Genomic DNA, 14442 nt, shown 5'->3' with positions numbered 1-14442 from the left:
TTCATGAGCACTGTTTGAAGGAAATGATTCATTTGGCAATTTAGCATCTGTTGGGAGGGTTTTTCTATTGCTAGTGAAACAGCCTGACCTTTCTGCTTTGTTTAGATACCATTCTTTAGCTGTTCAATTGAACAACTTCTTAACGGAACAAAAAATGGCTATATTAAATATGCAATAATTTAACCTGTAATAATTGTAAGTTTTGACTCCCACCACTCTATCTCAATACAAGCCTAATTGATAAATTCTTTCAAAGCAAGTTTTTAATATTAAAATGATCACCAGTGTTATGAGTAAGGTTTTAAGTGTTCTCTCTAGCCTCAATCTGTGATTCCTTGAAGCAATTCATTACTAATGGGGGAAGGTTTGGTAGGTGCACACAGAGCCAGCTGACAGGGAAAGCAATTTTATTTTACCTAAAAGCCTGTCAATGTCATCATACAGTGATGACATTGTACCTACCTTCCTACCCTGGGCAGATAGTGGAGGTGCAAATATGTTAGATTACAAGTCACCTTAATTTGCTCTGTKTTATACCTAAAATTAAGTCATTAGTGGACTTAGATGAGTAGCTCCCATGAAATCAAATTTATTTAACCTTTTCAGCTCAAGGAATATCCTATACACAAACTTAAGAATATATCAGTTCCTTTAGTTTTTAACAAAACCCGCTCATCAGTGTTTGGTGAGAAAGACACAAGCAAGTAGTCTTTTATCCTTCAGGGTCAAGGTTGTAAAATAATTACCTATGTGGGGGATAAAGGCAGAGGAAATGAATAACTGTGCTATGTTGCAAGGACAACATATAACATCTTGTTCATTTTGCATGCAACTATATTCACAAAATGCTGTTTCTAAAGCAAGATAATCCTAGTAATTTGAMAGTAATCAGGTCGGTAAGTCTGTACACAGCAGACAGGGAATAAGCAAGGGCCTGCACAATAATGGAAATTCAGATCAGACTCTGGCCTGAAACAGTGGGGAAAACTGAATTCTTAAACAATGGTGAAAAGGAACTAGGAAGTACAATCATTTAGGAGGTGTGGGGAAAAAAACGTGAGGAGCTCTAAGACAGAGCTCARCTACTGCTGGAGCTGTGACAGCTTTCAGGTTAATTTTGTTATTCTCTTCAGTTTATGTGGCAACGATAATCTTAACTCATCGCCAATAYGCAACAGAGAATACTATATCCAGCTGCAGTTATCTGCGCTACTGGTAGCAAATTAATACTCTGTTATATAGCACCTTAATGCTTAAAGAGGTAGCAAGTGAGTAAAGAGATTATTCAGAAATCACTAAGCAAGTCTTTAAAAAATGAATGTATCCTACATGCCTGTCCTTCACAGTAGGTTTACCATCTATTCCCAGATTATAAAAGGGAAAAAAATTAAAATATGTATTTCATAAGGCCACACTTGGCAGGTCACAATAATTATTGTAAGAAGTACCAGGGCACAGCGAGAAGGAGATCCACGAAAGACCCAGAAGGTCTTTTAAAACAAAACCTTCTAAGTTCTTTCCCCAGAGATTAAACTCCATCGTCTTCTGCAGCTCACTGCAAGATTTATTTTAGCCACTTGTACCCGGGCAGTAGTCAGACTGGTATGCCTGGTAATATAAATATATAGRGGTTGGGAAGATCCTTAGATGAAACAGTGCTTATTTAAATTCATGGCTACACTCACCTAAACCAGAGGATATTCCATCTAGATGGTAACTGTAAATCACATGTGGGTCACTTAAGCCTGCTTCTTGTAACATGAATTTYTTCGCAGGTAAAACTTGCTGCCCACTGAACTCATAGCACAGTACGGAGGAATTTATGGTCCCGAGTAGTTTTTAGAGGTCAGGGCATCTAAAATAAAGTCCACAGRCTGACAGAAATAACTATCAAAGCACAGGATGTAAATATTCTGTTGAGATGAAAAGGGTAACCCAAGAGGTCAGTTGAAGAGCTTGCTGCAGGAATGAGAAAAACTGAAGCTCCTCCTCCCTTTCATCTGTCTATATGGCTTTCCTCTCCTCACAGAGGCATCACCTTAAGTCAACACAGAATTAAGCARAGAAAGGCCCACTGCTTGTTTTCCWMAAGCCTTTAAGAACAACACTGCTAAAAGTTCCATTGKTGGAGATGGAAAAAGTGTGGAAGAAGGAAAGAGGGAAATGCATGCCMTCCAAAGGTCCTCACCTAGCCATGGTTCTGTTGCTTTCATCCAGACTGATGGCTAAGCTTTGCACGCTTAAAAGTGTGTGCATTACAAGTCTTTAACACTCAGCAGCAGCAGGCTGTATTCAAAACAAGCTCTTCATATGAAGCTTGAGTTTTGGCTTGAGGCACCTGCATGTCTTCCTCTTGCTTTAAGAGGTGCTCAACCATATTCTACTATCCACACCTTACCTCCATTGAATAAAGAGTTTTAGAAGGCAGTTAATACTCTATTTAATTTCATTACTTGCCTCACTTTGAAAAACATTCCCCTTAGTGAGCAGTAAAAATTATTAAAATTGATTATTTTAAAATGTTTGTCCATGCTTAAATTTTAGAAAAATTAACCAATGTTAAAAATTAATCAATTGTTACAGCACGTGAATTTTAGGAAGGAGTTTAACCGTGGCCAAAATAAATCCTTCAGTAAGACACTGAACATTTGATTTCTCTTGTATTGAAATACTTTTTAAAACAGTTTGAGGAGGGCGCAATATCTTAACTGTATTTACACCTTACAAGGCTATATGAGTCGCCTAATGTTTTAAAACAACCAAACAAGAAAAGTCATCTGGTCAAAGTCACTGAGGCAACAGCACAGAGATGTTGAGAACAAGCTTCCTTTAGCATTGAGCACCAGCTTCATTTTTCATCCTGCCATTTTTGTGACAAAAATCAAAAAAAAAAGAAAGCTATCTTTAATTGATCAGTCTTGGGGATTTTTGCTTTTCCTGCTTTCCAGTGTTACCTTGATAGGCTTCCAGAGACATGTCTTTAAGCTGGTTGTAAGGAAGAATCTCTCCCCTCTAAAAGAACACAAGTATGCTGTCCTGTCACATGGAAATATGCTCACTGGTGTCATAACTGGTTTAAAAATTTAACATCTTTGGCCAGCTGTAGTACAACACTGTCTAAGAGACTTTAGTACTAAATAGGCTCAAATAATTAACTTGGAGATATTAAGGTCAAAGTAAGGAAAAGTTGATTGGAAATCATTGCTAAGTTAAAAAGGGAACACTGATGAACAATAACCACTAACAAAAATATAAATTATCTCATTTCTCTTAGATAACACACTCCCCCAGGGGGCCTGGTCCACATATAGTTTATTGATGTAAGAAAACAATACAGTTAGTGTTAGATCCAACCACAAAGAGCAAAAGAATGAGTGAATGAAGGTTTTGTACAGTACATATAGGAAAATAAGATGTTTGTGCCAACTATATATTTCTAAATAAAAAGTCTAAGTATATTCAAGTTATTGAAATCTACATGAAAACATGGATGTTAATAGCAACAAGGTGCATAAAACCAAAACATCAAAATATCGAGCAACTCAATGATGTACTAGATAAAACTCTGCTAACAATGCATGATGTTTTACAATCTGCTTGAAATATCACCTATACCACACAGGGTAAGCTGAACATTTAGATTTAAGATCATACACAATATTAGCATTAACTTCAACAACTACAGGCAGGGATTTTTTTTTTCTTTTAAGCTGGCAAAGTGACTACTTTAAGAACATCAAACTCTCTCTCTAAATTGAGAATGTACCCAAATAAAATGCTGCTAGCCCTTTCCAGATAAAGCCTTTCCCTTTGACTAATCACACTCAAGTCAAAAGTGTAAGACAGCATTTAAGAACATTTTATATTACAACATGACTAAAATAATGACATAATCCAGGTTTAAACATGATTTCATAGGCAAACAAACAAAAAAAAGGATTCTTCTTAAAAACTATTTTTTATAAACACAGAATATATTGCATGAGGAACTGCTGGTATTTTTTTTACGAAAATATATTGTGCGATTGTGGCTACAATGCACTGCTGAAAAGCGTTGTTGTTTCTTATAAAAATTATTAAAATAAAAACTTACTTGAACATAAAGAGTAAGAGAGCACAAGTCTTCCAACTACTTATGAAGAGCAGGATGGAAGTATTGCCAGTTTTTCCTGTGTTGACATTTTACTAATAATAAGCTTTGGTGACCAACTCCCCAGCCAAAAAATAAATATCTTAGATTCAGGTGCATATTTCAAAGCTACTATTGCAAGTGTGTTTTAAATGTAATGGACTTAAAGTGTATGTACCAAAGAATTATAAAAATGCGCTATAGGTTGAGTTATTGTTACATAAAGAACATATTAAAAAGACTGTCAAAATAAGTAGAAAGGGGATCAAAACTGAACTAACTGAATTAGTGCAGTACTGTAGCCAGGCTTCTAAAATCAGATATAGAAAATATAAATAGACTGCTTTAGGTGATGATTCACCAGTGTCCAAAAAAGAACAAGTATTGTGAAAGCTCAGTTAACTTGATCCAGGGCTCTGAGCAGTTCTTCACCTTGTAGCAGGTTTCTGTTGCCTTGTATGGGAGCATTGACTTCACAGTCGTAACTCGTGAGTTGGGGCAGGCCACTCTCATCCATCGACTGCCCTAGAAGTTTACTTGCTATGTCTACAGAGGGAGGAGGGGGAAAAAAGTGCACTTTATTCACCATGCTTCACCCTTCTCCCAAGCTTGTTCAGAAAGGAAGCAAGTTGGGATACTTTAAAGGCACGCAGTTTTCTTTCAGACACACAACCTCTACATATTTAAAAAACAACAAAAATACTAACCAGTTGATAGTAGAATGATTGTCTTTTGCTCCACTCCATTAGGACCATTTGTTTTACATCCCTTCACACGCTTCCAAGCAAGTGATGCATTTGCTCCACGATCACCTGTCTGCTGCAATAAAGACCCCTAGAAAGAAGTAAAACACTTCTTCATTGAATGCTCTATTTCTATCCTTCTACATCCCTATTTCAAGCTAACAGTACCTGTCCTTGATTACTAATGTAGGCATTGCTACAATATCAAGTGGACTTCTTCAGAGTTTGGGGAAAATTTACTTCTAAAATTAAGACTATTGTACATAAATTGAAATTAGATTTCAAGACATTGCCTCACTTACAGAAAACAACTTCTAAGTCCTGCTTCTCCTCAGCTACTATGCTCAAGATGAGCATGTGTATGTACACATACACACCCATTTAATCACCAGTGCTTTTGTCTGAGTAAGCAKCAGGTTTTTCCCAGAGTCTCTAATGTTTTTCCACACTGGAATTATTAGCACGCGTAAGAGATTCAGGAACCTGGATATGTTGATTCTATCTAGATCAAAGAAGTGAAATTCTACTTGCACTCCCACTATTGCAACCCAACTATTTGACTTGAATCCCGTGGGGAATGTAGCCCTGAGCCACTMTATTACGGATTGCCACTGAATCAGAAAGATGGAAGGAAGAATGAGTGTAATAGCAAGTTTCCTAACAACAGTAGTTGAACTTTCAGAGTTTTGTCTTGTTAGTAGTACAGTCGGAAGAAAAAGTAACTCAGGGTGGTGCCATTATCCTAGACACTGGAAACAGTCAACATATTTTTTTTAAGGTTATGATACATCCATACAAGTCAAAGAAAATTGTATAATAGAAGGTGCAGAGTTAAACAGCTCAGAAGCTGCAGTTCATGGTAGGGTCAGTCACCTACATYGTTGCTGGATTATTTTTATTGCAAATGCAATACAGTGCTTCATATTGAGAAAGCAGCAGCTTGTATTTTACTCTGTAATGATTAAGATCATTATTTCATAAGCTTACTGTGACACAGGATGCCCTTGCCTTATTCTCCCGTTCTTACAGAAAACTAAGGTAGTGTTTTACTTTGTCTTCATTTAATTTCAGTGTCTTTGCAAAGTTCCCCCTTTGATACAGTTAGGAAGTCAGGAAAGATATTTGTGCAAGCCTAGAATACCATGTAATATAACCTGATTTAATATCATTTCTTGTATGCATGTGCAATGCCTAGTTCACTACACTCAGAAATCCATTCTACAGAAAGAACTAAATGATACAGAAGTTTGCTGGAATTAATGCTAATAAATCCCAGCTACATGAAAAATTCAACCTCTGACTGTGGAGAAACAGTCAAAATATCCACAATATTTTTGTCACATACAGAAGAAAAAAAAAAAAAGGTTTAGCAAAGGATGAAATATGGACCTATAAGCATTAAAAAAAGCACTAACTACAGAGGTCTGAACATTTATTCTAGTAGTTAACACAGAAGTGCTGACATTCTGTCACCTATGCTATTCTGTGTAGGTTACCAGCAACACTGCAGTAGCAGTTACAGCAGCAGCACTGTTGCATTAAAAAAAAAAAAAAAAAAAAAGACAACAAACGGCCGAAAAACTTCAAGCTGTGAATTCTTACAAAGCTACCCATATGTACACAGCAAAATACGTGGAAGCGCAAAGTATTGGGGGCATTTAGGAATGAAAACATGGAAATATTATGAAGGCATTTAGGTTTTTGTTCAGGAGTAAAATCTGCTGGCTGAATAAAAATAAAGAGAAGCTTTCAGGTTAAAAATACTTTTCCTAGCTCTCCAAGGGAGCTTAAGACAGGATACAGCAATCACTGTTATCCCGAGAAGAATGCTAATTCAGGCTTAGTTCATAGCTCAAAAGATGACACCCCTGCACTGCAAGACATACTAGATGACTGTATCTAGGAAAAGGACCACAAGAAAAAAAGACAAGGGCTGTGTTGCAGTAGAGGAGTAACTAAGAATTAACTGTAAAAACTTCTAAGAGAAGCAGGAATCTGTAAGGAAGGCAAGAAGAGTGATAGAATATTGCACCAGCAAAGCCCAAGACTTAAAAATACCTAGGACTCACAGTGAAAGACAAAGCTTAGGGAGASAGGATACCCTCTCAGGAGGGATCTAGCTCTGTCCCCATGATGAGGAGACATGCACACCCACACAAGTGAAGAACACAAGAAGGTTGCTCTTGAAGAGCTAGGACAAATGACCATGAACTACTTGCATGCACCAGTACAGGAGAGGGAGTACATGTAATTAAAGTAGGAGTAATGAAATTTGGTGGCCTCTGTGAATTCTGCCCCCTTATGTTCAACTGGTGGTTGTTAGGAGTCTCACAAAAACCTTAAGTGATAGAAAGAAGCATGAAGAACATCGCCAGTACTGACATATGAAAATAAAGTTTGAAACAAAAGTGAAATAAATGTCAGTTTWAAATTTCAATAGGATGCCTTACATTTCTTAACATTCTGCTAAAGGAGAATGCATGCATGTTCACAGAAGAATGTCCTTTTCCTAAGGAAGACATTCGCTTAGGTATAGAGGGCATTTTTGAAACACCTGACAGTAAAGAGAACTAAAGTCACTATCTGAATATAGGAGGGAATTTTATTACCAAATAATCACCTTTAATACCAAGATTCCACTGCATACTGATAGCTAAACTCGTGATTTTGCACTGATGCCTACTTTCAGAAATTGCAAGGTTAGAAGTGAATATTTTAAAATGGTAAAACTCACAATTCCAACTGCCTGAAAAAGTGAACCATCATGTTCCATTTTTCGTTTTCTCTGAGCATTATGCAAAGCTAGCATCTTTGGATTTAGTTCTTCATCCATTGCAGTAGATCTAAGAAAAATTGATTCAGTCTGTTAAGAAGTTTCTAATATCTTCCAGCCTTTTTTTCTTCTTTTTTTGGATATTTTATATATAATATGACAGAACTGAATTTATGCACTATACTAATTTTCTTTGGCAAGTGACTTATTTCAACAGTTACTGACTATGAGCACAGCAAACATTAGCTTTAAGTCTTGCTGTAAGGCTTATAATGACATAATTTAAATTTTTTTTTTTTTTTTTTTGGAGAAAAACACAAGTTCAGCAACTTACTGTCTTTCTACAGAAAAAAGGGAGGGATGGTTGAGGAAAAGGAGTGTTTCTACTTAGAATATTTCATATACAGATAAAGCTGTGTATCAAAGATTTGGTGTTCTGATTGTAGACTTTTCTATAAAGATAAATACCTGCTACATATGCAGATATTGCTATATCTGTAATTATGAAATATAGCTTCTTTTAAAAGCATCATATATAGCTTAGAGACTGTAGCTGTCTCTTGCATTGCAACAAATTGGACAAGAAAAGCATCAGGAATATTGTGCCATTATAACTACTTATTTTAAAAAGGCTGCAATTCAGGTACCAGAACACAACAGAATTATGAACACTGTTTGTTTGTAATAGCTGCCTCCTTATGTAAGATACCTATGTAAAAACTGAAAAAAAGCTGCTGAGAAGTTAAACTTTAGGAAAAGTTCCTATATCAAAAATACCTTGTTTAAAACGTCTGCATTTAAATTCCTAGTTGAAGTAGAAGGCTAAGACAGCAATACAGCTGGACTATTTCAGAGTGCGTTACATTTAACTTTTAGAAAGGATACTAAGGCTTAAGCTTAACTTTTAAAGTACCTTTTATTTAGAGTGACTGTTAGCAAACTGGGTGCTCCTGGACACGATTTCTCCGTCTGCTCCAACGTCCCTTTCCCTGCTCTGATTGGAGATGCCGTTCGACTCCTGTTCCCGCCATACGGCGATGCTGGGGCGCTACTTGTTTCACTGATCACATGAACGGGAGAGGAAGGAACAATGAGCGTTTTCACATCATCCACACGCTCTGTCCCTGGTTTTACTTCCTCAGCAGTAGCTGCTGGCGTCTGAGTCTGCTGAAATATGGTAATGGTGGCTGCATTTTGAGAACCGGACGAACTGCTTTCCAATGGAGAGAGCTGATCAAAGGAGCGCAGCTGGAAGTCATCATCCATTGGAATATAAGGAGCCAACATCTCCAAATCTAAATCAGTTTCCTGGAAAACATATGAGGTAAAACTTGTAATACATCAGCATACTTCAGCTATTACTTCACAGCTCCTTTAAGGCTCTTCCTCTTACCAAATGTTTAGAATTATTTTCTGCAATCGCTTCCTTTATTTTAATAAAAGCCTAATTACAGAAGAGGAGGGAGGTTCCTGAAAACATTCAACAGGAAAGAAACAAAAAGAGAAGCACACTGTGAATTAAAAAATAAGGATGAATCAGCAGCTTAAATGAACGTACGTTACCTGAGTAGAGAATGGATTTTTTGCTTCTGTATCTATCGCAAAGAGTTTCTCCACTAATTCCAGTTTGAATTCATTAGCCATATCATTATCCACATCAAAGCAATAGTCATTGGGACTAGTGGGCTGTAAAAATATTTCAAGTGCAGTTTTTAAGTTTCTATCATGATATTGTTTCACATTTTTTCTATAGAATCTCAAAACGTACTAATGTAAAGGAAATAATAATTCCAAGCTGTAGCTGCACAAAACTAGAATAGGAGAGGAAAACACTTGCACCTTTTCTGTATACATTCAAATTTACATCTTTTGGAAAGCACACGAAAAGCTGCAACTTTGAAGGAGTAGCTGCAGTAATTTATTGCAGCTATTTTGCTACTTACAGTAGTTGTCTCTGAAACGTCCTTTTCTGTAAAGACCAATCCCAAACTGTTCCTATTTCTATGACATGTACTATTGGAGGCACCTTTTTACTGAAAAGAATTTTCAGTATGAAAATATAATTTTCTTTTTCCTCTCGTATCATGATATAAGCCCAAGTAAGGTACAACTTGCAAATAACTTTAAATCTGCATCTTAGCTGTATCTTTAATCTTGCCCCATAAGCCCCATGAGAACAGGCACTTTAATAACAGCATATCCAAATTGCATAACTAACCTCAGGTGAACTTTGGCTGGTGCTTGCATCTGAAGGACTGGTTGGTTGTTCTTGCACCTGAGGCATGGTAAAAGAAAGTTCTAGTGGCTCTGTGTTTGGCTCCAGCTTTAATACAACTTCTCTATTGAGTGCAGGATCAGCATTGCTACGAAGTGGCTTTGTAGTTTCAGAAGCAGGCAGTGGGGACAGTGCCATATTTATAGTCTGCAATTTCTCACTGGATGAGGGGAGCATTACATCGTTATACAAAGGAACTTCATCACATTGTTGTTCATCAGACTCTATAAAAATTAAAAGAAACCATCAACCTAAGTAAAAGTGCTGAGTGGGTCTATGGACCTCATTAAATTTAAACTGAAATATCATTAGGCAAGTGACAATGGAGGTTATTTTCCAAAGTGCACTGTAAAACACTAGCTTTACCAATAAGCATTCTCTGCAATTTAAACACACCCACCATTGCTGCTGAAATCTAAGGAGATAATTGTGTCTCCAGCAGCTGGGGCCAGCACAGTTAAAGCATCTGGTTCCTGTTTAAGTTTTTCAAAGAGGTTGTTGGTATCATCCAGTTCAGCTTTATTGAATATTTTGGTCATTTTCATATCAGGAGAATCCACTGGTTTCAGCACACACTCAGTTTGTCCCAAGGAAAATATCAAGTCTTTCTGAACAATTCCACTGTCAGAGAGAAAGCAAGATTGTTAGCAAGAACTGTTTAAAGGATTAATTTCAGCATTAACAGGTATGTGAGTCACAGTCACAGGAAGAAAATTACCAGGACAGAAGTTAAGAATTCTCTTTTGATTCCTTCCTTCCTCTAATGCTATAGACAAAGCAAGCGTCAATTGTGGTTACCATAAGGTAACCAAAAAGGTAGCAAATAACTAGACATGCTTTCTTGAAAGCATAAAGGAACTGGGGGAAGAAGGGAGGAAGAAGAGGGTAATGTTAAGGATCTGCCTAAATGGTCCTATTTTTAAAATGAACTACTACTAGTAGGTTGGTATTGTTACATTCAGTACCATTTTAAAAACTAAAAATTTTGGAGTACTGGGTAGTTGCACAAAACTGGTTGAAGCCTTCAATTAAAAAAAAAAAATCTGATGAAGCAAGGGTTGGGAAACACATCAATGCTGATACATAGCTCAGTGACTAAAAATTACCATAAAACTAATGACTTTGGACTGTGGATAAAGATTAAACAGATGTGCAGAATGCAGCTAGTCTTACATGCTTCTACTGTAATGGTCCAGAAGAGCCTGGCCTACTCATTTGCTTGCAGAGATCTCCCTAATGCTATCACTAGTTTTTTTTGTTTTGCTTTAAACACAAGGAAAATAAGAGAAGTTAAAGAAAAAAAAATTATTGATAAGAAAAATATCCGACTCCACCTTCAAAAAGGGTCATTAAAAAAAAAAAAAAAAATCACTCAACTTACCTCAACACATAGTTTACACATACTATGCACTGTGGCTGAGAGTTCTTAGTGTTGTAGATAACAGTTGCTTGCGTTTCAACCCAGACATAGCCACCTTGTTTAGCAAGCATTCTGTACTGTCCTGTTGTCACCTGCCCTTTCGTGAACACTACGAGCAGAAAGGACATCAGCTTTAATTACAGGCAGGAAAAACAAACAGGACTTTCAAGAAAAGCATTCACTGCAGATTATTATCTGCTATTAAAAGAAAGCCCTCTTTATTCTATTGCTTCCCCAGTGCTGACTCTCATCTCTACCAGTTGGAGAGTTTTAACTACATCTTCATACTTACTGTCATGGTGCGTCTTGGTCAGATGATCGGAATCCAGGGCATGATAATACTCATAAATTGACCGACCCAAGAGTTCCTCTGGCTCATACCCCATCAATTCTGTAATTCTTTAAAAAGACAAGGAAAAATGCTAAGTAAAAGCAGGCATGGAGTAGCACTAATACTCATTTTGGATGCTTGCATATCTGAGTCATTTCTATACATATTAGCAGTAATGTTGATTCACTGCAGGTTTTCTTTTTCAAGTAAATTGCCTCTTTTCTTCTTCTTTTAAATGGCTTCAGTAGGCATGAGATTTTCATTAGAATATTTATATCCACCACATCCATCTTCCACAGGACAGAATTTAAGTAAATTTCTGATTTCTAGACTTTTTTTTTCCTGCTTAAAGTTAAGACTAGTTTGTTTAAAAGAAAAAAAAAAATCCACGAGCCACAATTGTCAGCTTGAAAAAAAAAAACCACAGTATTTTCCTCAGCCCCTAGAGGGCAGTGCTAACTAGGGCAAAGCATTTATTTGCCATTTGTCCTGTTCCACATACAGAATTTGACCAAATATGCACGAGTATAAATTCTAAAATTATGGTAGAGGGTAGCAAATAACCTGGCCCTTCTGTAACAGCTAGTAGAAAAGAATATTCTGTCATAAAAACAAACTCACATAAGAGGCAGTAACAAATAATGCCCACTTACAGAAAAAACTCAATTTTTCAAACTTGTCAGGCTCAAGACCCCAGAGCATAGAATGAAGATCCTTATGTATTCCAATGCACCCAAAATTTGGGCTAGATTACAACAATCTCATTTTAAGCTGCAGATGTCACACATCAAAAGTACAACTGAGCTTTTTTGATTACAGCACAAAATAAGCTTCTGAAAAGCAAAAATGGGGAGGCGGAGATTCAATAAACCATTTCACAAGTTTCCTAAATCTGAGYATGCTTCTCAGTCACTGAAAGGCTTCACCATCTAACAAGCCTAAAAATCCTTCCTGTTCTTGCAAACAAGTTATTGAACAACAGCAACCTTCCATCCTACTTAGATGTAGAAATTTGGCTTCTATGTAACACATYCTGATCAATTCATACAAGCCCAAGCATCACGCTGAAGATTTTGTTTGAATCAAGCTGAGGACTGGGACTCTAAATGTTTAATGTGACATTAGCAAACACATACAAACCCTACATGTGCTTTAAAGGAACCAATCTGTTGAGCACAAAACATATCTTACCTTTCATCACAGTAGGAAAATTTCATATCAAGACTGTGACGACTGAGGAACGTTTTACTGTCCAAAGGGACCTCGATGTTTGATGGATGAGGAATAGGTTCACAGATCAACACCAAACACGTCATGGGAGGCTTTTTGTAACCACAGTGAGTCTGACTGCTGCAAGTGTCATACACACGAATATGACCAGTGCAGTGGAGGACCTATGGGAGAATTATATTTCTCTTAAACACCATGTTCTTTTCTGCCAAACAGCACAAATCTTATTTCTGTTAGTGCATTTCCAAAGTAGAAATAGTTCATGTACAGCAAGAAAGAAGAAAGAAGGTGTGTGATCAAGAAGTCAGGACACTGAAAAAAAATCTAAAAAAATTTTGGTTATCACTTGATATTGTAAGAACTTGAATTTTGTCCAAAGGAAAAAATGCATTTCAGAAAATTATCAAACTAGACTTTTTTATTCTAATTATTAAAAAGGGTATGGCTAGCAACCTCAGAAAAGAACAGTAATTGAGTTCCTCAGAGTCATCTCCACTGTCATATTTGTGGAAATGTCAGAATAATTTGTCAGAATAAACAGCCGCCAGAATAATCTACTATCATGCAACTTTCCTCACAGAAGACTTCACACAAACATATTAAGGGKTTGTAGTTTCTAGTAAGTAAATATCCTTTGATTTAAAAAGGAGAATTCATTAAAAGCCTTTTAAAATTAATTTTAAAACATTGTTTCAGTTACCTCCCAGGTGAATTCAACATTAGCATTCAGCATATTTAAGCACAGTCATTAAGTACCCAACAAAACAACAGGCTCAAGTGACATTAACTAAAAATGTTGAAATGYAGTAAGTTAAGACATTAAGAGCTGACCGCCAAGCTGCATAAATATTCCTTTGCAGTAGTTACCTTCCACGTAGCCGACTTAATATTCACTGTTCTTCCCCTGCTAGTCAGTGTACACTTCATTCTGAGAAAAAAGCTGCGCTCCGTGTTCTGCTCTTTGCCCTTTTTCACAGGACCTAACAAAAGCAAACAGTAAAGCGCTTCTTAAGCTCTTGGATCATCTTCCCTGGCTGTAGAAAGACACGTTACAGGAACTACCTCTCAGAATGAGGGAGGCTAAAAAAAAAAAGTTAGCTTTCTTGAAAGAAGAAAACTTAATGCAAATTTATACTAATGGTACTCATTTTTTAGTTTTACTTGCTAATAGTAGGGCTTAAGTGTTTGCCTTTATAGAGAAGAACCTTTCAAAGTCAGCTACAAGCTAGACTATTAAAAAAAAGCCAAATTTAATCAGAGAAAATGTGAACTGATTCTACCAGCAGATCTACAAGCAGCTCACTGAATTGAAAAGGAAATGAAGCACCTAGGAAAATGAGAGATAGGAAAGAGTGCATTTGCAGAGGGGTGCTAATGAGCTAGAGCTAAGTCATGGCACAGCATGGAAATTCAGAACACATGACCTTACTTATGATATAAATTTCTCATATTTTGCTCATCTTCCAAGACTTACTATGAAATTCTTCACAGTTGCTTGAACCGCAGCTACCAGCTTCACAAAATTCCTTAGAGAACAGTAA

At 36.7% G+C, this 14442-nt stretch overlaps 1 protein-coding gene and 1 long non-coding RNA gene across 3 annotated transcripts in view; one reads left to right on the top strand and one right to left on the bottom strand.

Annotated features, from left to right (window-relative positions):
• Positions 1 to 280: 280 nt before the first annotated feature.
• HIF1A (hypoxia inducible factor 1 subunit alpha) overlaps positions 281 to 14442 on the bottom strand; it is a 17184-nt gene continuing 3022 nt past the window's right edge. The window contains exons 4-14 of the mRNA XM_026053729.1: positions 13769 to 13881; positions 12863 to 13065; positions 11633 to 11739; positions 11302 to 11449; positions 10321 to 10541; positions 9864 to 10144; positions 9209 to 9331; positions 8559 to 8953; positions 7607 to 7715; positions 4837 to 4963; positions 281 to 4675 (exon numbers count right to left, since the gene is read on the bottom strand). Of these exons, the coding sequence (XP_025909514.1) occupies positions 4524 to 4675; positions 4837 to 4963; positions 7607 to 7715; positions 8559 to 8953; positions 9209 to 9331; positions 9864 to 10144; positions 10321 to 10541; positions 11302 to 11449; positions 11633 to 11739; positions 12863 to 13065; positions 13769 to 13881 (1979 nt within the window). The 3' untranslated portion in view covers positions 281 to 4523. The remainder of the gene's footprint in view (positions 4676 to 4836; positions 4964 to 7606; positions 7716 to 8558; positions 8954 to 9208; positions 9332 to 9863; positions 10145 to 10320; positions 10542 to 11301; positions 11450 to 11632; positions 11740 to 12862; positions 13066 to 13768; positions 13882 to 14442) is intronic.
• The window catches only part of LOC112959670, a 20094-nt gene continuing 14535 nt past the window's right edge, over positions 8884 to 14442 (top strand). For both annotated transcript variants that reach the window (XR_003251649.1, XR_003251648.1), the window contains exon 1: positions 8884 to 8969. This is a non-coding gene — a long non-coding RNA (uncharacterized LOC112959670). The remainder of the gene's footprint in view (positions 8970 to 14442) is intronic.

This window comes from Nothoprocta perdicaria, unplaced genomic scaffold (assembly GCF_003342845.1).
Source record: "Nothoprocta perdicaria isolate Ctin4 unplaced genomic scaffold, notPer1 scaffold_118, whole genome shotgun sequence".
NCBI classification, from domain to species: Eukaryota; Metazoa; Chordata; class Aves; order Tinamiformes; family Tinamidae; genus Nothoprocta; species Nothoprocta perdicaria.
Note: the sequence above shows the minus strand (reverse complement) of the source record. Positions and strands in the feature narration are given on the sequence as shown.